This window comes from Ranitomeya variabilis, chromosome 2 (genome assembly GCF_051348905.1).
Source record: "Ranitomeya variabilis isolate aRanVar5 chromosome 2, aRanVar5.hap1, whole genome shotgun sequence".
Taxonomy (NCBI): domain Eukaryota; kingdom Metazoa; phylum Chordata; class Amphibia; order Anura; family Dendrobatidae; genus Ranitomeya; species Ranitomeya variabilis.
This window is the reverse complement of record NC_135233.1, coordinates 1116067099-1116093924: the sequence shown is the minus strand read 5'-3', so window position 1 is coordinate 1116093924 and position 26826 is coordinate 1116067099. Positions and strand designations below refer to the sequence as shown.

At 47.6% G+C, this 26826-nt stretch overlaps 1 protein-coding gene across 1 annotated transcript in view; it reads left to right on the top strand.

Annotated features, from left to right (window-relative positions):
- Positions 1 to 26826, top strand: part of LOC143808899 (uncharacterized) — a 143625-nt gene that overhangs the window by 18936 nt on the left and 97863 nt on the right. The window contains exons 2-4 of the mRNA XM_077292080.1: positions 3361 to 3531; positions 6095 to 6215; positions 6294 to 6358. Coding sequence (XP_077148195.1) covers positions 3361 to 3531; positions 6095 to 6215; positions 6294 to 6358 — 357 coding nt within the window. The remainder of the gene's footprint in view (positions 1 to 3360; positions 3532 to 6094; positions 6216 to 6293; positions 6359 to 26826) is intronic.

The following is a 26826-nucleotide window of genomic DNA, read 5'->3' as shown; positions in this document are numbered from 1 at the left end:
AAACTCTTCTATATTTCTATTATTATCTGCTGAGCGGAGAGGTAAACTCTTCTATATTTCTATTATTATCTGCTGAGTGGAGAGGTAAACTCTTCTATATATCTATTATCTGCTGAGTGGAGAGGTAAACTCTTCTATATTTCTATTATTATCTGCTGAGTGGAGAGGTAAACTCTTCTATATTTCTATTATTATCTGCTGAGTGGAGAGGTAAACTCTTCTATTTTTCTATTATCTGCTGAGTGGAGAGGTAAACTCTTCTATATGTCTATTATCTGCTGAGCGGAGAGGTAAACTCTTCTATATTTCTATTTTTATCTGCTGAGTGGAGAGGTAAACTCTTCTCTATATCTATTATTATCTGCTGAGTGGAGAGGTAAACTCTTCTATATTTCTATTATTATCTGCTGAGTGGAGAGGTAAACTCTTATATATTTCTATTACCTGCTGAGTGGAGAGGTAAACTCTTCTATATATCTATTATTATCTGCTGAGTGGAGAGGTAAACTCTTCTATATTTCTATTATTATCTGCTGAGCGGAGAGGTAAACTCTTCTATATTTCTATTATTATCTGCTGAGTGGAGAGGTAAACTCTTCTATATTTCTATTATCTGCTGAGTGGAGAGGTAAACTCTTCTATATATCTATTATCTGCTGAGTGGAGAGGTAAACTCTTCTATATTTCTATTATCTGCTGAGCGGAGAGGTAAACTCTTCTATATATCTATTATCTGCTGAGTGGAGAGGTAAACTCTTCTATATTTCTATTATTATCTGCTGAGTGGAGAGGTAAACTCTTCTATATTTCTATTATTATCTGCTGAGCGGAGAGGTAAACTCTTCTATATTTCTATTATTATCTGCTGAGTGGAGAGGTAAACTCTTCTATATTTCTATTATCTGCTGAGTGGAGAGGTAAACTCTTCTATATTTCTATTATTATCTGCTGAGTGGAGAGGTAAACTCTTCTATATTTCTATTATTATCCGCTGAGTGGAGATGCCGTTTACTATAATAGATAGATCAGGTAGGGGGGATACGCGAGATGGGGGAAAGATGATGAGTTCGGTTTTGTTTACATTGAGTTTTAGGAAGCTAAAAGTGAAGAAGGAGGATATGGCTGATAGACACTCCGGGATTCTGGACAGCAGAGAGGTGACATCTGGGCCAGAGAGGCAGATCTGAGTGTCGTCCGCATACAGGTGCTACTCGACGCCATGGGACTTTGAGTTGTCCTTGGCCAAGGGTATAGATGGAAAAAAGTAGGGGCCCCAGGACAGAGCCTTGAGGGACTCCAACAGAGAGCGGGCGGGATGAGGAGGTAGTGTGGGAGTGAGAAACGCTAAATGTGCGGTCGGAAAGGTATGAGGCAATCCAGGACAGGGCAAGGCCTTTGATGAGAAGGGAAGAAAGAATCTTTAGCAGCAGGCAGTGGTCAACTGTGTCGAAAGCAGAGGACAGGTCGAGAAGGAGGAGGATGGAGAACTGTCTGTTAGCTTTGGCTGTGAGTAAGTCATTAGTAATTTTGGTCAGGGCAGTTTTGGTGGAGTGGTGGGGGCGGAAGCCAGATTGGAGGTTGTCAAGGAGAGAGTTAGATGAGAGTTGGGAGGAAAGTTGAGCATTGACATGCTGCTCAAGAAGTTTTGAAGCAAACGGGAGCAGTGATATGGGGCGATAGCTGGACATAGCAGTTGGGTCAAGGTTAGCTTTTTTGAGGATAGGTGTGATGGTGGCATGTTTGAAGGCAGAGGGGAAGATACCAGAAGACAGCGATAAGTTGAAGAGGTGGGTTAGGGCTGGAATGAGCATGTTAGGGAGCTTGGGGATCAGGTGGGAAGGGATGGGGTCAAGTGCACAAGTGGTGAGGTGCGATTTGGAAAGGAGGCGAGTAAGTTCTCCTTCAGTGGTGTTGGAGAGGGAAGTTATTGGGAAAGAGCAGAGGTCTGGTATATGGAGTGGTTGGGGTGGTGGAACAGTAAAGGTTTGCCTTGTTTGCTTGATGTTGTTTTTGAAGTAGGTGGCAAAGTTTTCGGAAGAGATGAGGGGAGTTGGAGGTGGCCGTGGTGGGCGGAGAAGAGAGTTTAATGTGCTGAACAGTTGTTTTTGGTTGTAGGATAATGAAGATACAAGGTTAGTGAAATAGGTCTGTTTTTCCAAAGGTGAGGGCTAATTTGAAGACAAGTGTAGCTTGTTTGAAAGCAGTGAAGCTGTCTGGCAGCCGTGATTTCTTCCAACACCGCTTCGTGACGCTGGATGCTTGTCGAAGTTTTTTGGTGAGATTGTTATGCCAGGGTTGCCTATTGATTTGTCACACTTTGCCATGCGTAAGAGGGGCGACTGAGTCTATGGCTGATCTGGGGGTGGAGTTATAGAAAACGGTGGGCTGTCCATGTTGTGGAGTGGAGATATGGTGGACAGGGGTAGAAGAGAGTCTGAATGTCCAGGTGTGTGAGGTTTCTACGAGGATGTGGTAGTGGCTGGGCATGGAGGGCGGGTGAGGAGGACAAGGATGAGAAGATGAGTAGATGGTGGTCAGATGGGGGAAGGGAGATGTTGTAAGATTGGGTAAGGAACAGAGGCGGGTGAAGATGAGGTCTAGTGTATGTCTGTCTGTGTGGGTAGCTGAGGAGGACCACTGAGTAAGTCCAAAGGATGAGGTAAGGGCCAGGAGCTTGGAGGCTGCTGGCTGGCGGGTGTCAGTAGGGATATTAAAGTCACCCATTATGATGGTGGGGATGTCAGCAGAGAGTTTAGAGTTCGGAACAGGCAGAGGGAGTTGTTTTCAAGAGATTTCTTTGATTTGGTTTGTATGTTTCTCCTAATCCTTTTCCCCTTTGGTTTGTCCCACCCACTCCTGTCTTGATTCTGACTCATCAATTTTGAGAGTTTGTTTGTATGATTATGGTTTTCTTTTATCCCTGTCCGTCAGGTTTGTGTTATTCTATACACTTCTTTCCCATACCTCCCTGGGTGGGGGAGGAAACGGATAAATGTGCATAGAGTAGCATAGCGAAGTACAAGACCCCAGAGTCTTTACCGTCAGAGGTAATCTGGGGACAGGAATAGCCGAGGGTCCTCCTAGCTTGATGGAATGGACATGAGCACATTGTCCCTGGAAGTCCTGCTGCAATATTGTAAGCACATTCATTAAACCTCTGCAGACCGAGTTCTGACTTCACATCAGATCTTGATTCTCTGAATTAAAATTTTATTATTTTACTTTTCTGCTCAATTGTGCTGCACATTGCTGCTTAGTAAGACCCTCGTAGCACTGAGGAGAAGCAAACAGAGTCCGCTATAGTTATTAAAAGTGACACATGGGCATGTGCTCAAAATCTGATTGTCTCTCCATACCCAGGATTACACGATGGTGCGGAAGACATCAGGTGATTGTGTGACTCCTAACATCCATCCCCACGGGTCCGGAGGGCGGAGCCAGAAACTTATTACAGAACCTCCGCACTCCCCAACACCGGAAACGAAGATCCTAGAACTCACCAGCAAGATCACTGAGCTGCTGACTGGAGAGGTGACTGCTGGGAGATTATACAGTGCACACTGGAGGATTCTGGGTGATGAGAGGAGACTGCTGGGAGATTATACAGTGTACACTGGAGGATTCTGGGTGATGAGAGGAGACTGCTGGGAGATTATACAGTATACACTGGAGGATTCTGGGTGATGGGAGGAGACTGCTGGGAGATTATACAGTATACACTGGAGGATTCTGGGTGATGAGAGGAGACTGCTGGGAGATTATACAGTGTACACTGGAGGATTCTGGGTCAGGAGAGGAGACTGCTGGGAGATTATACAGTGTACACTGGAGGATTCTGGGTGATGAGAGGAGACTGCTGGGAGATTATACAGTATACACTGGAGGATTCTGGGTGATGGGAGGAGACTGCTGGGAGATTATACAGTATACACTGGAGGATTCTGGGTGATGAGAGGAGACTGCTGGGAGATTATACAGTATACACCGGAGGATTCTGGGTGATGGGAGGAGACTGCTGGGAAATTATACAGTATACACTGGAGGATTCTGGGTGATGGGAGGAGACTGCTGGGAGATAATACAGTATACACTGGAGGATTCTGGGTGATTAGAGGAGACTGCTGGGAGATTATACAGTATACACTGGAGGATTCTGGGTGATGAGAGGAGACTGCTGGGAGATTATACAGTGTACACTGGAGGATTCTGGGTGATGGGAGGAGACTGCTGGGAAATTATACAGTATACACTGGAGGATTCTGGGTGATGAGAGGGGACTGCTGGGAGATTATACAGTATACACTGGAGGATTCTGGGTGATGGGAGGAGACTGCTGGGAGATAATACAGTATACACTGGAGGATTCTGGGTGATTAGAGGAGACTGCTGGGAGATTATACAGTATACACTGGAGGATTCTGGGTGATGAGAGGAGACTGCTGGGAGATTATACAGTGTACACTGGAGGATTCTGGGTGATGGGAGGAGACTGCTGGGAGATTATACAGTATACACTGGAGGATTCTGGGTGATGAGAGGGGACTGCTGGGAGATTATACAGTATACACTGCAGGATTCTGGGTGATGGGAGGAGACTGCTGGGAAATTATACAGTATACACTGGAGGATTCTGGGTGATGAGAGGAGACTGCTGGGAGATTATACAGTATACACTGGAGGATTCTGGGTGATGAGAGGAGACTGCTGGGAGATTATACAGTATACACTGGAGGATTCTGGGTGATGAGAGGAGACTGCTGGGAGATTATACAGTATACACTGGAGGATTCTGGGTGATGAGGAGACTGCTGGGAGATTATACAGTATACACTGGAGGATTCTGGGTGATGAGAGGAGACTGCTGGGAGATTATACAGTATACACTGGAGGATTCTGGGTGATGAGAGGAGACTGCTGGGAGATTATACATTATACACTGGAGGATTCTGGGTGATGAGAGGAGACTGCTGGGAGATTATACAGTGTACACTGGAGGATTCTGGGTGATGAGAGGAGAGGAGGCTGCTGGGAGATTATACAGTATACACTGGAGGATTCTGGGTGATGAGAGGAGACTGCTGGGAGATTATACAGGGTACACTGGAGGATTCTGGGTGATGAGAGGAGATTGCTGGGAGATTATACAGTATACACTGGAGGATTCTGGGTGATGAGAGGAGACTGCTGGGAGATTATACATTATACACTGGAGGATTCTGGGTGATGAGAGGAGATTGCTGGGAGATTATACAGTATACACTGGAGGATTCTGGGTGATGAGAGGAGACTGCTGGGAGATTATACATTATACACTGGAGGATTCTGGGTGATGAGAGGAGACTGCTGGGAGATTATACAGTATACACTGGAGGATTCTGGGTGATGAGAGGAGACTGCTGGGAGATTATGCAGTATACACTGGAGGATTCTGGGTGATGAGAGGAGACTGCTGGGAGATTATACAGTATACACTGGAGGATTCTGGGTGATGAGAGGAGACTGCTGGGAGATTATACAGTATACACTGGAGGATTCTGGGTGATGAGAGGAGACTGCTGGGAGATTATACAGTATACACTGGAGGATTCTGGGTGATGAGAGGAGACTGCTGGGAGATTATACAGTATACACTGGAGGATTCTGGGTGATGAGAGGAGACTGCTGGGAGATTATACAGGGTACACTGGAGGATTCTGGGTGATGAGAGGAGATTGCTGGGAGATTATACAGTATACACTGGAGGATTCTGGGTGATGAGAGGAGACTGCTGGGAGATTATACATTATACACTGGAGGATTCTGGGTGATGAGAGGAGACTGCTGGGAGATTATACAGTATACACTGGAGGATTCTGGGTGATGAGAGGAGACTGCTGGGAGATTATACAGTATACACTGGAGGATTCTGGGTGAGGAGAGGAGACTGCTGGGAGATTATACAGTATACACTGGAGGATTCTGGGTGAGGAGAGGAGACTGCTGGGAGATTATACAGTATACACTGGAGGATTCTGGGTGATGAGAGGAGGCTGCTGGGAGATTATACAGCATACACTGGAGGATTCTGGGTGATGCCGCTCTCGTTGGTTGTCAGGTTCCTCTCCGGTGTCAGGACGTCGCTCTCTATTTCTCCGTGGAGGAGTGGGATTATGTAGAAGGACACCGGGATCTGTACATGGACATTGTGGCAGAGGAGCTCCGGGTTTCACCACCAGGTAATATTTATGGTTGGTTACACGTCCCACCGTTATTGTTTTGTGGAGAAGATTCCGACTATCTCCCATTTCTTCCAGTTAGACCCAGTGAAAGTTCTCCACCAGAGTCAGATCCCCATCATCTTCTCCCGACGGATCACACGGTAGGTGGAAGGGACCTGAAGTTGTCTGTAAAGTTTTCGGTTTAGCTTTGGATAGTGAAGAATGTGTAGAGGGCCGGGGCAGCAGACTTCACACTCTATGGTTCCTTTTCATGATGACCAGTGATTTTCATGCCAGTCTTGATGAGGGGGTTTGGCGCAGTCCGATGCTCCCGATTCTTTAAGGTGCGCAGGTCTCTTCGTGAATCAGGATCGTCTGAAACGTTGAGTTTTCCTCCCGTTGTCACTGACTGGAGTAAGATTCTGGTGTTAGGAACGTCATGAACTAGACGGGCTGTGTCTCGTACCCTTGAGGAGACCCAGGTGCACTCATTCTGGCAGATTAAGGAGAAACTGGCGTGAAAACGCTAAAAGTAGCACTGTTTTTCCACAATTCTGATTGCTGCAAAAATTTTGAACATTTTCAAAGCTTTTTGTGACATAAAAGCCTTGACAAATAGTCTGTGTCTACTGGCTGTGGTGGGTGGTGGATGTGGCAGGTGGGCTTTAGATTTCTGCCGTCCTGGAAGAAACTGGACTGGTGACACAGGAGAAACTCATTCCTGTGGGGATTGTTACCTCACAGAAAGAAGCAGCTGCAAGCCCCCGCTGTGTCGTCTGTGTACTCTTATTCTTCCTCCCCTGGCCAGGATATGTGTGTGTGGGACCCTGCGCTGCAGCGGCTCTACGTGGGCAGACACAGCCAGTGCACAATACACAGCAGGGCACAAGTAGAACATTAGCTCAGCACAGGGACATTTTTTAACACATCATTTTGTTTTTCGCTCTCCTTCTTCCCAGAGCCATAAGTTTTTTATTTTTCCGTCAATATGGCCATGTTAGGGCTTGATTTTTTGCGAGACAAGTTCTACTTTTGAACGACACCATTGGTTTTACCATATCTTGTACTGGATAACGGGAAACAAATTCCTAGTGCAGTGAAATTGAAAAAAAAAAAAGTTAAATTCCACACAAATTGGCGTTTTTAGTGATACAATTTTGGTGCAGATACGATCATGTGATCACCCGTTATTGCATTTTATTGCAATGTAGCGGCGACCAAAAAAACGCAATTCTGGTGTTTTGAATTTTTTCTCCTTACTCCGTTTACCGATTGGGTTAATTCTTTTTTTTTTTTTTATATTGATCGGGCGCAGCGATACCAAATATGTGTATGTTAGATTTTTTTTATTGTTGTTTTATTTTGAATGGGGCAAAAGGGGAGTGATGCTCACTTGCCGTGAAAGCAGACCACTGGGTGGCGGTCATAACAATCCGGCATTGACAAACATAGAGGTCTGCTGGAGACATCTGGTTGTCATTCCAACCCATTGGTGACCTGTGATCATATGACGGGGTCAGCGAGGGGCGGGATTTCCAGCGTGCTTCTGGAAAGTGCGAGATAATTGACGCTGTCAGAGATTGAGAGCGGCATTTAACAGGTCAACAGCCGCTGGTGGATCACGATTCCACCTGCGGCTGTTAGAGGCACATGTCAGCTGTTCAAAACAGCTGACATGTGCGGGGAAAGATGTGGGCTCAGCGCTGGAGCCAACATCAAAGGGAGGGTTTCCGATATGGGCGTATAATTATGCCCAACGTCGGAAAGGAGTTAAAGGCATGTGCCGAAATAAAAGGGCAACAGCCACAGGAACAGTAGCAGTGACACTTCTGGTATCTTGACAAATACAATCGCATTAAAAAATGCAAACCTCCAAAAAACACAAATGGTTTAAACTATTTCTGAAAAGCTCCAGTGTGTTACAGAAAACATAAGTCTCACAGTGATAAGTAGAGATTATTATTATCTATTATTATAGCGCCATTTATTCCATGGCGCTTTACATGTGAGGAGGGGTGTACATAATAAAAACAAGTACAATAATCTTGAACAATACAAGTCACAACTGGAACAGGAGGAGAGAGGACCCTGCCCGCGAGGGCTCACAATCTACAAGGGATGGGTGAGGATACAGTAGGTGAGGATAGAGCTGGAGAGATGAGCGGTGTTCGAGTCAAACTGTTTGCCAATTTCAAATTCGAGCTGTTTTGGGCGGTGTTCGAGTCGTTCAACGAATTCGAACAATTTGCTTAAAATTCGGCTGTTCGAGTTTCTGCTCGATAACTGTTCGTTCACCAAAAGCCTAACGTGATTTACATATTAAAACTGTTTATCATTGTTAATGGACTGTTTCAGTGTATAGTGGGATAGATCTGTGCTGAAATAATGGCGATCTACATTTTTTTTTCTTTCCCGCATTTACAGTGGGGCGGTGCAGTCTCTCAGCCTATCAGCAGCGCACACACAGCAATGTACATGTGATGCACACAAGCAAGGGTATATGTCATTGGCTGTGTATGTCACATGTCCTTGTCCTATTAGAACCAGCCATTTGCCCCGTCGCCACCATTTCCTCACTGCTGCAGCTTAGTGTTAGACGGCACCGCTGCTGCTGTGGGCGCTATACAGACTAAGAGTGGTTTTTTTGAGCGAATTGTCAGAGAGATAGGTTTAGGGAGTTGGGAGGAGTCGGGACTAGTTGTAATATCAGCCCTTTTCAGGGTAGGGGCCCCGTCACACATAGCGACGCTGCAGCGATACAGACAACGATGCCGATCGCTGCAGCGTCGCTGTTTGGTCGCTGGAGAGCTGTCACACAGACCGCTCTCCAGCGACCAACGATGCCGAGGTCCCCGGGTAACCAGGGTAAACATCGGGTTGCTAAGCGCAGGGCTGCACTTAGTAACCCAATGTTTACCCTGGTTACCAGTGTAAAATGTAAAATAACAAACAGTACATACTCACCTTCGCGTCCCCCGGCGTCCGCTTCCTGCACTGACTGAGCGCCGGCCCTAACAGCAGAGCAGTGACGTCACCGCTGTGCTGTGCTTTCACTTTAGGGCGGCAGTCAGTCAGTGCGGGAAGTGGACGGCGAGGGACCTGACGGACACCGGAATGTGAGTATGTAGTGTTTTTTTTTTTTTTACATTTACGATGGTAACCAGGGTAAACATCGGGTTACTAAGCGCGGCCCTGCACTTAGTAACCCGATGTTTACCCTGGTTACAAGTGAAGACATCGCTGAATCCGTGTCACACACACCGATTCAGCGATGTCAGCGGGACCTCAACGACCAAAAAAAAGGTCCAGGCCATTCCGACACGACCAGCGATCTCACAGCAGGGGCCTGGTCGCTGGTACGTGTCACACATAGCGAGATCGCTACTGAGGTCGCTGTTGCGTCACAAAACTTGTGACTCAGCAGCGATCTCGCTATGTGAGACGGGGCCTTTGGTCACAGCAGTGCATAGCACTTTTTGCCAGGCAGGTCTGTGCCAGTGCTGTGCAAGTGTTAGTCACAGCATTTGGTGTAATCCAGCTCAGCCAATCCTTTTGGGCTAGTAGCATTGTCTGGTAGTCATCTGAGTAGCCCGCCTGTGAAGCTAGCTACACCGCCTGTGTATCTAAATTTTTACTGCATCTAACCCAGTAAATAGTTTTGGGCCTAGGAGCAGTGTCTACACGTCAGCGGAGTAGCCCGCCTGTGAAGCTAGCTATACCGCCTGTGTATCTGAATTTTTACTGCATCTAACCCAGTAAATAGTTTTCGGACTAGGAGCAGTGTCTGCACACCTGTGTATCTAAATTTTTACTCCATCTAACCAGGGCCGTATTTGCCACTAGGCACTTGAGGGCACGTGCCTAGGGTGGCAGGATGCGGTGGGGAGCGACAGCTGAACAAGGGTTTTTTTTTTCAATAGTCTGGGGCTTGCCCGCCCACCCCCCTCCTCGTCCCTGCTCCCTGCTCCCACCTATGTCTTCTGGCTCCTGCGGGTCTCTGATCCCGCGCAGTTAAATGTACTGCACATGGAACCAGAAGCGGAAACACGTCACACCATGGGCCCGCCCCCTCCTCGCACTTCCTGCCTGACAGTCCAGGGCCTGCCCACCCACCTCAGTGTTCTGGCTGCTGGGGATCACATCCTGGATCACGTCCCTCTGCTGTACCCCGGCTGGACTGCTGGTGCCTTGGCCGGGGATTGGAAAGACTGAAGCCTTCTGCTCATCGGGACCTGCGAGGGGCTGGGGTGCGCCATCCTGGGCTATGGGAGAAGAGCAGCTGAAACTTCTGGAGTTATTGGGAGAAGGTGGAGGACCTGCGCACAGCCTTGGCACCTGCATGCCTCTCTCCAGGAATCCAGGCTGGGTGGTCCTGCCCACCACGCTGCCAGCCTTCACCATCACCGGGATGTGGCTAGTGCAGGGCAGGGGCTCGGGGCTGCTCTGTGATGGGGCGGTATAGCCGGGGAGCACTGATCAGAGGGGGAGGGATAGGGGCTGGTACTGCTCTGTGCACCTCCAGGGGATGCCATGGTCCTAGCAATGCCTGCCAGTCCTGGCACCTCCATCATGTGCTGTCAGGAGATGGTCATGTAGGGGTCGCTATGGGGGATCCCACTAGGTGGTGCCTAGAAGGTCCAGTATGAGCCCTGCCATCCAGAATGGCGCTGACACTACCCTGGCATACGGTCTGCGCCTACATTTCTGACATTGTTTGTTATGGTCACATTTCTGATACTTAGCAGCTTGTCCACTCTTTTCTTTTAGGCAGCGCTGTACATAGTGGGGACGGGATGTATGGAACTGTTAGTCTATGTTCACATGTTGCATTTTTTTTTAATGCAAATTTAAAGCTGCATTTAAGCTGCTCACAAAAAGCAGTTTTTGCTGTGTTTTGTTGTCTCTCGTGCATGTTGATAAAGTTTAGTGCCCCTCCACCTCCCAAAAAAAGTCTCGCTCAGGTTTTTGCACCAAAAACTGCTACTTGCGATTTCTGCTGCGTTTTTAAATAGTGCAGCATGTCACTTTCAGCACTTTTTTAGTATTTTTTTTTTAAACAAAGGCATAAAAACCACTGAAAGTGACGTGTTACAGTTTTTAAAAACGCACTCGTTTTGCAAATCAGTCAGGGAAAAAAAACCAAAGTGTGTGCATGAGATTTCTGAAATCTGATACACTTTCCTGATACTGTAAAACGCAGCTTAAAACTTGCATAAAAAAGCAGCAAAAACCCTGCAAAAATACAACATGTGAACACAGCCTTATTAGTAATGTTTTAGCGTAAGTTCACACAGGGCGTTTTTGCGGCGTTTTTCTGCTAATTTTCAGCTGCTTTTACAGTACCAGCAAAGCCTGTGAGATTTCAGAAATCTCCTGCACACACATTGGGTTTTTGTGTGATCAGAATTTTGCATTTTTTTGGCATGGAGCATGTCACTTCTTTCAGCGTTTTTCACCCATTGACTGAATGGATGGTGAAAAAATGCTGCAAATACGCAGGTTGACTTTTCTTGCAGCGTATTTGTATAAGGACAGCCGGATGTGACATCACACTCCGCTCTATCTGTAGATGGCGGGCTGCATGATGTGTCCATGCAGCCTGTCATCCAGCAGCGGACCCCCATTCACCCCGACATTACAGTGTTTGACACGCTGTCATATGCATGAAAGCGCAGCAGACACCGCTTCTGATCGGCGGGGAAGTCCTCCGATAGAGAGCCGCGGTCCCACAGTGTCAGGAGACAGCGGCACAACAGGGAGTCAGATAATTATTTCTGTCCTATCCCTCCCCTTCCTATGAATATGTCTACTACAATGGTGAGACCAACCATTTTTTATCTTGAGCACTGGTATGCACGAGCACTTTATACACGTGGTTTTCTTTGTGTCTTTTTTGTCCATGATTTTAGTGTTGTATTAAAAGTTCTGTTTTAATAATGAGGGAGACTCTCCTAGCTATACTCAGTTATGCCATACAAATTCATCACATTAAGAGAGCTGCTGCTAAAATACCATTAGAAAGATGAAACATTTTTAAAGCTGCTGGTGTCTCTGCAGTCTGTGAACCCCAAGGTGCAGGATTCTCCAGCTGCCCCTAACATACCCCTGCGGGTGTATGGGCTGTACGGTCTGGGTCCAGGCGCATGCGCAGTGCTCATATTGAAGCTAGCCCCCACAATGCACCAGACAGGAACTGACATCCGGCTGCGCGTCATACTATGAGGAGAAGGCGGGAATTTCAACATAGGGGGCGAGAAAAGAAGGAATGATGACGCTCAGCGGGGCGTGATAAGAGCAGCCAGGGGGAGAGATTGGAGACCCGGAGACTACCCGTCCCAGTCTACGCCGTAGCCTGGAGCCCTCATTATCATAGAAATATATAAGTTAAAAACTTGTTTTTCTAAAGCTTTATAGTGCAGTTTTAGGTCAGAGAGGGATGGTTGGGATGAGCTAGGAAGGTGCAGGGACAGGTAGTGATGGCTACTTGCGGACATGTGCAGCACTTGCAGTTTTGCACTTGTGGTGAGACAAAAAAACACTGCTAGCCGGATCGTGGCAAGTGCCGCACATGTCCGCAAGTCCCATATTGAACGAATGAGGCTGAACACAGTGTTGCCATAAGTGATCCGTTAAGTGGCAGATGCAGAAAAACTGCTGGGTCTGCCGCAAATGGCAAAAATCGCTGGTGTCAAAGTAGCCTAAGTCACTGCCGGCAGTATCTGCATTAGTCATACTCACCAATGGGGGAGGCAGCACGAAAAGTGCCTAGGGCAGCAGAAACTCTAAATTCGGCCCTGCATCTAACCCAGTAAATCTTTTTGGGCTTAGTAGCATTGTCTGCACGTCAGCGGAGTAGCCCGCCTGTGAAGCTAACTACACCGCCTGTGTATCTAAATTTTTACTGCATCTAACCCAGTAAATAGTTTTGGGCCTAGGAGCAGTGTCTGCACGTCAGCGGAGTAGCCCGCCTGTGAAGCTAGCTACACCGCCTGTGTATCTAAATTTTTACTGCATCTAACCCAGTAAATCCTTTTGGGCTTAGTACCACAGTTTGGCCACTCAGTTCTGCTCGGTTTTCATCCATCGGTTTTTGTGCCAATAACTACAGATACAGAGTTGCCAATTAGTTAAGCACCAAAATGAGTGGCAAAAGGCCTGCTGCTGGTGGAAAGGGGAATAGGCGTGGTGGAAAGGGAAAAAAAGGTTGTGTCCGTGGGGTAGGTGGTAAAGCAACAGTAACATCTACAGAACAAAGACCATCTTCCAGCCAAAGTAAGATGTCTACTTCTTTTCGTGGACAATCTGATATGATCCCTTTCTTACGACCATCGCTACGAGCATCACCAAAAATTCCAGATGAGGCACAAAAACAGCAGGTGCTTGAACGGATATCAAGTGCTCGTTCAAGTGGGCTCTCCTCCATATCAACTTCAACATCACAACTACTCCAGTCCTCAGAGTTGTCACCCCAATCGCACTTGCTTCCTCACAGCTCCCAAGTCTCCAGCCGCCTATCTGAGCATGGGGGTAACACACATGGTTGAGTCTGTAGAGCTGTTTACTCATACTATAGCCTGGGAATCAGACGTCTTCTCCAGAGCTTCTGTGAATCCAGATGAGGAAATGATCTGCACTGATGCCCAGAATCTTTGTGAGTCGGATCCAGGCCCAGATGAAGAGGGTTCTGAGCATAATGTAGACCCTCGTTCCCAAACTGTAACTCCTGTTGGTGGAGACAATGAGGAAGATGATGATGAGACTGAGATACCTGATTGGAACGAAAACTTGACTTTTCGGTCAGGGCAGGAAGAGGTTGGCTCTGAGGACCACGGGTGTGAGAACACACAGGATGATGATGACGAGGTTGGAGACCCCACTTACTGTCAACCCACAGTCCGCCAGTCCATGTGGTCAGCAGAGGAGGTGGAGGAGGATGCTAGTGACAAGTCTGACAACGAGGTTACGTTGCGCCTTCCTGGACAGAGACGGAGTACTGGAAGCATGTCAACAACTGCATCCTCAACCCCAACTGTGCCTCTGAGCAGAAGTCGTGGTAGCTCTACAGGTCGCACGGGCTCTAAGCCTTGCATAGCCTGGGCATTTTTTTACATCGCAAAGGATGACCCAACTCATGTTGTCTGTAAGACTTGTCAACAAAATCTCAGTAGAGGCCAAAAAATGACTAGTTTGAGTACTTCATGCATGAACCGTCACATGGATATGAGGCATAAGTTGCAGTGGGAAGCTCACTGTGCTACAATGTGGCCTAGTGGGCCGAGTCAACCACCTTCTGCCCCATCAAATGCATCCGCGTTCTCTTCATCCTCTGTGACATGCTTTTGGACGCAGACCTTCCACCTCTTTACCCGCAACAGCCAGTGTGATTGGCAGGTCGTCAGGACATTTGCAAGTGGAAACACCTGCTGGTGTTGAGCGCTCTCTGACATTGACACCACATTTTGATCAAGGCAACATAACATCTCTGCCTGCACCTTCCTCACAGACCAGCAGTTTGTCGGGGACACCCTACTCAACTCCGTCTAAGCACGGCAGCCAGCCCTCAGTCCCTCAGATGTGGACAAGTAAAAGACCATTTCCTCCTAGCCATGACAAAGCTAAGAGGTTGAATTTCACCATCTGCAAGTTGTTGGCTACAGAAATGCTGCCTTTCCGCCTGGTGGACACAGAGGATTTTTGAGACCTTAAGTCCGTCGCAGTGCCCCAGTACCAGATGCCCAGTCGCCACTACTTCTCAAAGAAAGCTGTGCCTGCGCTACACCAGCATGTCGCACACAACATCACCGCTTCCTTGAGAAACTGTGTGTGACAGGGTGCATTTCACCACAGACACTTGGACGAGTAGACATGGACAGGGGCGTTACATGTCGGTGACTGGGCACTGGGTAACTATGGCGACATCAGGAGAAGGGGCTGCTGTCCAAGTCATGCCGTCCCCACGAGTTGCTCATCGATCCTCTGCATCTAGAAGTTCCTCCACTGCTTCTGCCTCCTCAACCTCCTCTCGGTCCTCTACCTGCACCCAAAGCCTGTCTGGTAATGCCACCCGCGTTCTAACTGCGCAGAAGGAATCCTGCACACCTCCTTACTATGCTGTCACCAGGGCTCAACAGCATCAGGCAGTGTTTACATTGAAATGTCTGGGAAATGTGAGTCACACAGCTGAGAAGTTGTGGTCAGCTCTGGAGACCGAGTTCCATCAATGGTTGTCTCCACTCAACCTGCAGCCAGGGAAGGCTGTGTGCGACAATGCTGCAAACCTGGCTGCAGCCCTTCGCCGGGGCAGTGTCACACACATGCCTTGTATGGCTCACGTTTTGAACCTGGTTGTCCAGCAAATTTTTATACAACTATCCTGGACTAGATGGGCTTCTGCAGAGGGCACGGTCGCTGTGTGCTCACTTCCGCCGTTCGCATCCCACGGCTCAACGACTTACATCTCTACAGAAGTCGTTGGGCCTGCCAGTTCACCGGCTGAAATGCGATGTGCCCACACGGTGGAATTCAACTCTGCACATGTTGCAGCGACTGTGGCAGCACCGACGAGCCCTGGTGCAATACGTTATGACGTATAGCCTGGGCCAACGAGATCCAGAGGTGGGGCAAATCACGCTGCAGGAGTGGTCTCAGATCAGGGACCTATGCACCCTTCTGCACAGTTTTGAAATAGCAATGAAAATGTTTAGTGCTGACGATGCCATTATCAGCATGACTATTCCGGTGATTTACATGCTAGAGCACACCTTAAACAGTATTCAGAGTCAGGTGGTGGAACAAGAGGAGGAGGAGGAACAGGAGGAGTCGTATGTGGAAGGGATAATATCTCCAAGGCCCAGACGGTTGGCAACACCAAGGTGGCTGGCACTGGGGGCTGGGGAGAGGGATTACCGAGGGCGCATGGTGGCAGCCAAACTGTTGAGGAAGGTGCAGGAGGCGAGGAAGAAGTGGAGGACGAACTGGCGCTGGGCATGGAAGACTCATCAGATGAGGGAGACCTTGATCAAATTTCTGTTGTGCAAGGTTGGGGGGAGAGGGCAGAGGAAGGAAGCATGACTCTCACCTCACCACCACCAAGACAACAAGGACTTGGTCCTCCTGGATGCACAAGACACATGAGTGCCTTCTTGCTGCACTACCTGCAACATGACCCTCGGATTGTCAGAATCCGAAGTAATGCCGACTACTGGGTTGCCACACTCTTAGATCCCTGGTACAAAAGTAAATTTGGCGAAATAATTCCTGCCATAGAAAGGGATTCACGCATGCAGGAGTATCAGCAGAGACTGTCACAGAATCTAACATCTGCTTTTCCACAAAACACCAGTGGTGCACGTAGTGAATCTCTGAGTTCTAACTTGCCCACCGTGGGACTATCGAGTCATCACTCAAACCATAACAATAACATTGTATCTGGTGGCAACAGCAATTTTTTTCAATCGTTTCAAGATTTTTTTAGACCATCCTTTGCAAGGCCACAGGAGACAAGAAGTCTGACGCTTAGCCAACGCCTAGAGAGGATGGTACAAGAGTATCTCCAAGTTAACATCGATGCCATGACTGAGGACCTGGACCCTTGCTCATTTTGGGCTTCCAATCTTGAAAAATGGCCTGAGCTTGCCACTCACGCCTTGGAGATCTTGTTGTGCCCCGCAGCCAGCGTTCTCTCTGAACGTGTGTTCAGCGCTGCTGGTGGTGTGCTGACAGATAAGCGCACGCGGCTGCCCAGTGACAATGTAGACAGGCTAACGTTCATCAAGATGAACAAATCCTGGATCCGCAAGGACTTTTCTACCCCTGTGTCATCCTGGGGAGACTAAAAGCTTGATGATTTTTGAAAATCACCTCACCAACCGTTTTAAAAAAACTCTGGCGAAATTGATGCCACTTAAGTGGTGTCTGTGGCTGAATTTTTGGAAAAAATGGAGACTAGGGTTGAGCGAAACGGATCGGTCATTTTCATAAGTCGCCGACTTTTGGCAAAGTCGGGTTTCATGAAACCCGACCTGATCCCAGCGTGGGATCGGCCATGCGGTACACGATCTTCGCGCCAAAGTCGCGTTTCCTATGACGCTTAAAGCGCCATTTCTCAGCCAATGAAGGTGCATGCAGAGTGTGGGCAGCGTGATGACATAGGTCCTGGTCCCCACCATCTTAGAGAAGGGCATTGCAGTGATTGGCTTGCTTTCTGCGGCGTCACAGGGGCTATAAAGGGGCGTTCCCGCCGACCGCCATCTTACTGCTGCTGATCTGAGCGTAGGGAGAGGATGCTGCCGCTTCGTCAAAAGCAGGGATAGCGTTAGGCAGGGTAAATTAACCCCCAGACCACTCGTGCGATTTCCACTGTCCAACACCACCTTTTCGTTGCAGGGACAGTGGAGGCTCAATTTCTGTGCAACAGCTCTGTGGGTTATAAGGCTCCCTGATAGCTGCGTTGCTGTGTGTACGCCGCTGTGCAAACCAACTGCTTTTTTCAAAGCACAAATCCTGTTGCTCCTTCCTTTCTGCACAGCTATCTTGTTTGTTTGTCCACACTTTTGACTCTTGTGTGCAGCAGTCCTTTTTATTGCTGCCTGCCATACTTTTCTGAGATAACTGTAGGGAGATAGCAATTGTAGTACAGTCCCTTTTTTTTTTTTTTGGTTATATCTCTTCAAGCCACTTTTTGCTACAGAAAATATACTCTAATACAGTGGCCCTGATTTCTTCACAATTCTCCCAGAAAAAAAAAATAAAAGTGGGAGATTAAGATTGGCAAATCTGCATTAGTACCAGTCCTGTGTGTGGCATCTGTCTTTGTTTTTCTGCCACAGAAAACCTACTGTATAACAGTGGCCCTGATTTCTTCACAATTCTCCCAGAAAAAAAAAATAAAAGTGGGAGATTAAAATTGGCAAATCTGCATTAGTGCCAGTCCTGTGTGTGGCATCTTTTTTTTTTTTAAATTTTCTGCCACAGAAAACCTACTGTATAACAGTGGGCCAGATTTCTTCCTAATTCTCCCAGAAAAAAAAAAAAAGTGGGAGATTAAGATTGGCAAATCTGCATTAGTGCCAGTCCTGTGTGTGGCTTCTGTCTTTTTTTTCTGCCACAGAAAACCTACTGTATAACAGTGGGCCAGATTAAATCACTTGTCTCACATATCCCAAAAAAAATAAAATAAAGGGAGAATAATCTTGCCAAACCTGTGCATCTGTGCGAGTGCGGTCTGTGGTATATGTCAGTCAGTTTGTGCCACAGGAACTATACCGTGATATAGTGGGCCTGATTCAATCCCTTGTCTCCCATATCAAAAAAAGAGGGACATTTCTATTGCCAGTGTGTGCATCTGCGTCATTCCGGCTAGTGCCATATCTGCCAGCCTCTTTCTGCCAATCAAACTGTGTTGTTGTGTAATACAGTGGGCCTGATTGTTCACTGCATTCTCCCACACATAAAAAAGGGAGATTTACATTCACAACAAGTTCACGCACACCTTCTTCCTGGTTTTACTGGACCACATAATGGTTGTTAGGTTACATTTTTCCAAGAATGAGGAAGTCTGGTGGAAGAGGTCGTGGCCGTGGGCATTCATTGCCAGCTGGTAATGATGTTAGTGGTGGTGGTCGTGGAGCATCAGGTGGTCGTGGGAAAAGCAATATAGCCCCTAAGTCTCGAGTTGTTGAGCCAGCATCATCGTCTGGCTACACAAGGCCTCGAATGCTCCCTTTTCTGGGAGTAGGAAAACCGCTTTTGAAGCCGGAGCAGCAGGAACAAGTATTGGCTTTCATTGCTGACTCTGCCTCTACCTCTTTCTCCTCCTCCTCGGAAAGTGCCAAATGTCAGAGCAGTGTGTCGTCAGTGGATGCTCCCGCTCAGGAACAAGTCGCTTCCTTGTGTCCTTCACCCAGAACAACAGTGAAGGATGCGTCAGTCGACACAACTGGTTACTCCATGGAGCTCTTTACACATACCGTTCCTGGGTTAGAAAGGGAAATTGTTAACAGGCCATGCCCATTACAAGATGAATTGGACATGGAGTGCACAGATGCACAGCCACAGCCAGATTATAATGCTGTTCCTTTGACTCAGATCAGAACATTGCCCTCGCAGTGTACTGATCCAGAATCTGACCCCGAGGAGACTATGGATCTCCGTCATGAACGCTATAGCACCGGCTTACACGATGACCTAGAGGAAGGTGCAAAGAACATAGAAGAGGAGGTCATAGATGACCCAGTTGTTGACCCGATTGGCAGCCATTGGGGGAACAGGGTGCAGGCGGCAGTAGCTCTGAAGCGGAGGAGGAGGAGCCGCAGCAGACATCAACATCGCAACAGGTTCCATCTGGCAGGCCCATATCTGGCCAAAAACGTGTGGCAAAACCAAAACCAGTTGTAGGACAGCATGGACATCCGGTTAAAGTAGCTCAGTGTGCAATGCCTGAAAAGGTATCCGATAGGAAGAGTGCAGTCTGGAATTTTTTTAACCAAGATCCCAATGATCAGCGCAAAGTCATCTGTAAGAAATGCTCCAGGACCTTCAGCAGAGGTCAGAATGTTAAAAATTTAAATACAAGTTGCAAGCATCGACATTTAACCACCATGCACTTGCAAGCCTGGACACACTACCAAACGTCCCTTAATGTTGTAGCACCCTCTCACAATGAAGCTAATCAGCAAGGCGACATCCCTTCCCTCACTGTAAGCCCGCCACTTACCACACCACCTGCAGGTAATGTGGCGGTTTCGTCGCAAGGCCAAAGCAGTCAAGGAATCACCAGGTTCGTGGTCGGAAAAACTGTGTGTAGGGCACCATCAAGAATACCGTCACCAACCCTCTCTCAGTCACCCATGTCCACCGGCACCCCCGCTAGTTCCACCGTATGCAGCTCTCCAGTCCAGCTCACCCTACATGAGACTCTCGTTAGGAAAAGGAAGTACTCATCCTCGCAACCGTGTACACAGGGTTTGAACGCCTACATTGCTAGACTAATCTCGTTAGAGATGATGCCCTACTGGTTAGTTGAAACCGAAGCTTTCAAAGCCCTGATGGACTACGCTGTACCACGCTAAGAGCTACCCAGTCGGCACTTCTTTTCGAGAAAAGCCATCCCAGCCCTCCACCAGCATGTAAAAGACCGCATTGTCCATGCGCTCAGGCAATCTGTGAGTAGAAAGGTGCACCTGACAACAGATGCATGGACCAGTAGGCATGGCCAGGGGCGTTACGTCTCCATCACGGCACACTGGGTTAAAGTGGTGGATGCAGGGTCCAGAGGGGACAGTAATATTGGGACAGTTCTGCCTAGCCCACGGTGTAGGAAACAGTTGGCTGTAGGCGTTCGTCCCCCCTCCTCCTCCTCATCCTCCAGCAGAAGCGAGAGCTCGTCCACACACCGCAGTCGCACATCCACTCCATCCGCAGCTGGCACTGTTGCACACGAGGTGTCCCATTATGGAACAGCTTGTGGCAAGCGTCAGCAGGCTGTATTGGCAATGAAGTGTTTGGGCGACAACAGACACACCGCGGAAGTTCTGTCCGAGTTCTTGCAGCAAGAAACTCAGTCATGGCTGGGCACTGTACTGTTGTGGATTTTGTTTTTGGGCTCCCTCTGGTGGTTACGGCTGGTACTGGGTGACTTTGGTGGGTTGCGGTCTCTGGTTTCCACCTGTCCATCAGAGGCTGGGTGTTTCCTATTTAACCTGGCTTTCCTGTCATTCCCTTGCCGGCTATCAATGTATTCAGATGTGCTCAGTTTGGTTCCTGACTACCTGCTCCCAGATCTCTCAGGATAAGCTAAGTTTTTTTTTCAGTTGTTTGGTTTTTTTGTCCAGCTTGCTAATTATGACTCTATGCTAGCTGGTAGCTCTAGTGGGCTGAGGTTCTCCCCATGTGCCATGAGTTGGCACATGGGTTCTTGTAATATCAGGATTAGTGTTGAGCATTCCGATGCTGCAAGTATCGGGTATCGGCCGATACTTGCTGTATCGGAATTCCGATACCGGGATTCCGATACTCTTGTGGTATCGGGTATCGGGTATCGGAACAACATTAATGTTAAAATGTGTAAAATAGAGAATTAAAATAAAAAATATCGCTATACTCACCTGTCCGACGCAGCCGGGACCTCAGCGAGGGAACCGGCAGCGTTGTTTGTTTAAAATTCCCGCTTTTACATGGTTACGCGAAGTCCCGGCTTGTGATTGGTCAGGGCGGCCATGTTGCCGGGCCGCGGACCAATCACAGCAAGCCGTGACGAAAATACGTCACGGCTTGCTGTGATTGGTCCGCGTCCCGGCAACATGGCCGCCATTAACCAATCACAAGCCGTGACGTCACGGGAGGCTGTAAACGCGCTCATTTTAAAAAGGGCGCGTGTCCAGCCTCCCGTGACGTCACGGCTTGTGATTGGTTGCGTCGCGGTCAACCAATCACAAGCCGGGAGGCTGGACACGCGCCCATTTCAAAATGAGCGCGTCCAGCCTCCCGGCTTGTGATTGGTTGATCGCGGCGCAACCAATCACAAGCCGTGACGTCACGGGAGGCTGGACACGCGCCCATTTCAAAATGAGCGCGTCCAGCCTCCCGGCTTGTGATTGGTTGATCGCGGCGCAACCAATCACAAGCCGTGACGTCACGGGAGGCTGGACACGCGCCCATTTTAAAATGAGCGCGTGTCCAGCCTCCCGTGACGTCCCGGCTTGTGATTGGTCAGGGCGGCCATATTGCCGGGACGCGGACCAATCACAGCAAGCCGTGACGTAATTTCGTCACGGCTTGCTGTGATTGGTCCGCGTCCCGGCAACATGGCCGACCTGACCAATCACAAGCCGGGAATTCACGTAACCAAGTAATAGCGCGATTTTTAAACAAACAACGCTGCCGGTTCCCTCGCTGAAGTCCCGGCTGCGTCGGACAGGTGAGTATAGCGATATTTTTTATTTTAATTCTTTCTTTTACACATTTATATGGTTCCCAGGGCCTGAAGGAGAGTTTCCTCTCCTTCAGACCCTGGGAACCATCAGGAATACCGTCCGATACATGAGTCCCATTGACTTGTATTGGTATCGGGTATCGGTATCGGATTGGATTCCGATACTGTGACGGTATCGGCCGATACTTTCCGATACCGATACTTTCAAGTATCGGACGGTATCGCTCAACACTAATCAGGATGGATTTGATTAGGGTTTTTTGCTGACCGCTCAGACCCCTTTTGTATCATTCTGCTTTCTAGTTATAGCGGGCCTCAATTTGCTAAATCTATTTTCATCTCTATGTGCGTGCCTTCCTCTCATTTCACCGTCAATACATGTGGGGGGCAACTATACCTTTTGGGGTTCATTCCACTGGAGGCAAGCTAGGTCTTTATTTCCTCTGCAGTGCTAGTTAGCTCTTAGGCTGGCGCGTGGCGTCTAGAATCAACGTAGGCACGCTCCCTGGCTATTTCTAGTTGTGTTTGTCAGGAGTAGGGCAGCGGTCAGCCCAGGTTCCATCACCCTAGAGCTCGTCCGTTATTTATGTTATTTTGCTTGTCCAGTGTGATCCCCAGCCATTGGGATCCATGACAGTATAGCCGGCCCACAAAGTGTTAATTGTTTGGGCTGAAGCAGGAGAAAAAGAAGTGTTTAAGGGAAATTTTTTTTTTTTTTTCCCTTAGAGTTTTGCTGCCTAGCCCTTAATTGCTGTCTAGCTGCTTCTTACCTCCTCTTAACCCTTGAATGGCTCTGACCTTAGCTGTTTAACATGGATGTCCAGAGTTTGGCTTCCAGCCTGAGTAATCTTGCTGCAAAAGTTCAAAACATACAGGATTTTGTTGTTCACACTCCCATGTCTGAACCTAGAATTCCTATTCCAGAGTTTTTTTCTGGAGATAGATCTACCTTCCTGAATTTCAGGAACAATTGCAAATTGTTTCTTTCTTTGAAATCTCGCTCCTCTGGAGACCCTGCTCAGCAGGTTAAGATTGTAATATCTTTCCTGCGGGGCGACCCTCAGAATTGGGCATTTGCATTGGCACCAGGGGATCCTGCATTGCTCAGTGTGGATGCGTTTTTTCTGGCACTGGGATTGCTCTATGAGGAACCTAACCTGGAGATTCAGGCTGAAAAGGCTTTATTAGCCCTCTCTCAGGGGCATGATGAAGCGGAAGTATATTGTCAAAAATTTCGGAAATGGTCGGTGCTTACTCAGTGGAATGAGTGCGCCCTGGCTGCAAACTTCAGAGATGGTCTTTCTGAGGCCATTAAGGATATTATGGTGGGGTTCCCTGCGCCTACAGGTCTGAATGAGTCTATGGCTATGGCCATTCAGATTGATCGGCGTTTACGGGAGCGCAAACCTGTGCACCAGTTGGCGGTGTCTTCTGAACAGGCACCTGAGACTATGCAATGTGATAGAATTCAGTCCAGAAGTGAACGGCAAAATTATAGGCGGAAAAATGGATTGTGTTTTTATTGTGGTGATTCAGCTCATGTTATATCAGCATGCTCTAAACGCACAAAAAAGGTTGATAAATCTTTTGCCATTAGTACTCTGCAGTCTAAGTTCATTTTGTCTGTAACTCTGATTTGTTCACTGTCTTCCATTTCCGTCGATGCCTATGTGGATTCGGGCGCTGCCCTGAGTCTTATGGATTGGTCATTTGCCAAACGCTGCGGTTTTAGTCTGGAGCCTCTGGAAGTTCCTATTCCTTTGAAGGGAATTGACTCTACACCATTGGCTATGAATAAACCGCAGTACTGGACACAAGTGACCATGCGCATGACTCCCGTTCATCAGGAGGTGATTCGCTTCCTTGTACTGTATAATTTACATGATGTACTAGTGCTTGGTCTGCCATGGTTACAAACTCATAATCCTGTCCTGGATTGGAAAACAATGTCTGTGTTAAGCTGGGGATGTCAGGGGGTTCATGATGATGCACCTCTGATTTCAATAGCTTCATCTACTCCTTCTGAGGTCCCTGCGTTTTTGTCTGACTATCGGGATGTTTTTGAGGAGCCTAAGCTCAATTCGCTCCCTCCTCATAGGGATTGTGACTGTGCTATAGAATTAATTCCTGGCAGTAAGTTCCCTAAGGGTCGTTTATTTAATCTGTCAGTGCCAGAGCATACTGCTATGCGGAATTATATTAAGGAGTCCTTGGAAAAGGGACATATTCGTCCATCTTCGTCCCCTCTGGGAGCAGGTTTTTTTTTCGTGGCAAAAAAAGATGGTTCCCTGAGGCCTTGTATAGATTATCGCCTTCTGAATAAGATTACAGTCAAATATCAGTATCCATTGCCATTATTGACTGATTTGTTTGCTCGCATTAAGCGGGCTAGGTGGTTCACTAAGATAGATCTTCGCGGTGCGTATAATCTTGTGCGGATAAAACAGGGTGATGAGTGGAAAACCGCATTTAATACGCCTGAGGGCCATTTTGAGTATTTGGTAATGCCTTTTGGACTTTCTAATGCTCCTTCAGTCTTTCAGTCCTTTATGCACAATATTTTCCGTGAATATCTGGATAAGTTTATGATTGTGTATTTGGATGATATGTTGGTGTTTTCTGATGACTGGGAGTCTCATGTTCTACAGGTCAGGAAGGTGTTTCAAGTCCTGCGGGCCAATTCTCTGTTTGTGAAGGGCTCAAAATGTCTCTTCGGAGTCCAGAAAATTTCTTTTTTGGGGTACATTTTTTCTCCTTCTACTATTGAGATGGATCCCGTCAAGGTTCAGGCGATTTGTGACTGGACACAACCTACATCTGTTAAGAGTCTTCAGAAGTTCTTGGGTTTTGCTAATTTTTATCGTCGGTTCATTACTAATTTTTCCAGTGTTGTTAAACCTTTGACTGATTTGACTAAAAAGGGTGCTGATGTTGCTAATTGGTCTCCTACGGCTGTGGAGGCCTTTCAGGAACTTAAGCGCCGGTTTTCTTCTGCTCCTGTGTTATGTCAACCAGATGTTTCACTTCCTTTTCAGGTTGAGGCTGATGCTTCCGAGATTGGAGCGGGGGCGGTTTTGTCACAGAGAAGTTCCAATGGCTCGGTGATGAAGCCATGTGCGTTCTTTTCTAGAAAATTCTCGCCCGCCGAGCGCAATTATGATGTGGGTAATCGGGAGCTTTTGGCCATGAAGTGGGCATTTGAGGAGTGGCGTCATTGGCTTGAGGGTGCTAGACATCGTGTGGTGGTCTTGACTGATCACAAAAATCTGATTTACCTTGAGTCTGCCAGGCGTCTGAATCCTAGACAGGCTCGTTGGTCGTTGTTTTTTTCTCGTTTCAATTTTGTGGTTTCATACCTGCCTGTTGTGATTTTGCTTTTTGCTCCCTCTAGTGGTCATTAGTGAATTGACTCTGGAGCGTCTGTCTTTTTCTTTATCCTCACCTGGGCCGTTAGTTCTGGGGCGTTGCTATATAAGCGCCTTGGACCTTCAGTTCAATGCCTGGCATCGTTGAAATCAGAGCTAATCTGTTGTGCTCTTGTCCTTTGATCCTGGTTCCTGTATTTCAAGCTAAGTCTTCTTCCTTGCTTTTTGCTTTTGTTTTGTTTTGTATTTTTGTCCAGCTTGTTCCTATCTGTATCCTGACCTTTGCTGGAAGCTCTAGGGGGCTGGTGTTCTCCCCCCGGACCGTTAGACGGTTCGGGGGTTCTTGAATCTCCAGCGTGGATTTTTATAGGGTTTTTGTTGACCAGATAAGTTATCTTGCTTTATTCTGCTATTAGTAAGCTGGCCTCTCTTTGCTGAACCTGGTTCATTTCTGTGTTTGTCATTTCCTCTTACCTCACCGTTATTATTTGTGGGGGGCTTGTATCTTGCTTTGGGGTCCCTTTCTCTGGAGGCAAGAGAGGTCTTTGTTTTCTTCTCCTAGGGGTAGTTAGATTCTCCGGCTGGCGCGAGTCATCTAGCGATCACCGTAGGCATGATCCCCGGCTACTTCTAGTGTTGGCGTTAGGAGTAGCTATTTGGTCAACCCAGTTACCACAGCCCTATGAGCAGGATTTTTGTATTTCGCAGACTTACACGTTCCTCTGAGACCCTGTCCACTGGGGTCATAACAGTATGCCAGGCCAGTATTAAATGTTTAATGCATTGCAGAAGTGGGATTATAAGAAAGAAAATTTTGAGTTTTTTTTTTTTCTTTTTCCTCTCTCATTTTTTTTTCTTTTTTTTTTTTTTCTTTTCCCCTTTACCTCAGAGTGGCTTAAGCTTGCTGCAGACATGAATGTCCAGACCTTGATTACAAGTGTGGACCAGCTTGCCGCTCGTGTGCAGAGTATACAAGATTATGTTACCAGAAATCCTAGGTCTGAACCCAAGATTCCGATTCCTGAACTGTTTTCAGGAGACCGATTTAAGTTTAGGAATTTCAGGAATAATTGTAAATTGTTTTTGTCCCTGAAACCTTGTTCGTCTGGAGACTCTGCTCAACAAGTAAAAATTGTTATTTCATTCTTACGGGGCGACCCTCAAGATTGGGCTTTTTCGTTGGCGCCAGGAGATCCGGCATTGGCCGATATTGATGCGTTTTTTCTGGCGCTCGGTTTACTTTATGAGGAACCCAATCTTGAGATTCAGGCAGAGAAAGCCTTGCTGGCTATGTCTCAGGGCCAGGACGAGGCTGAGGTGTATTGCCAAAAAT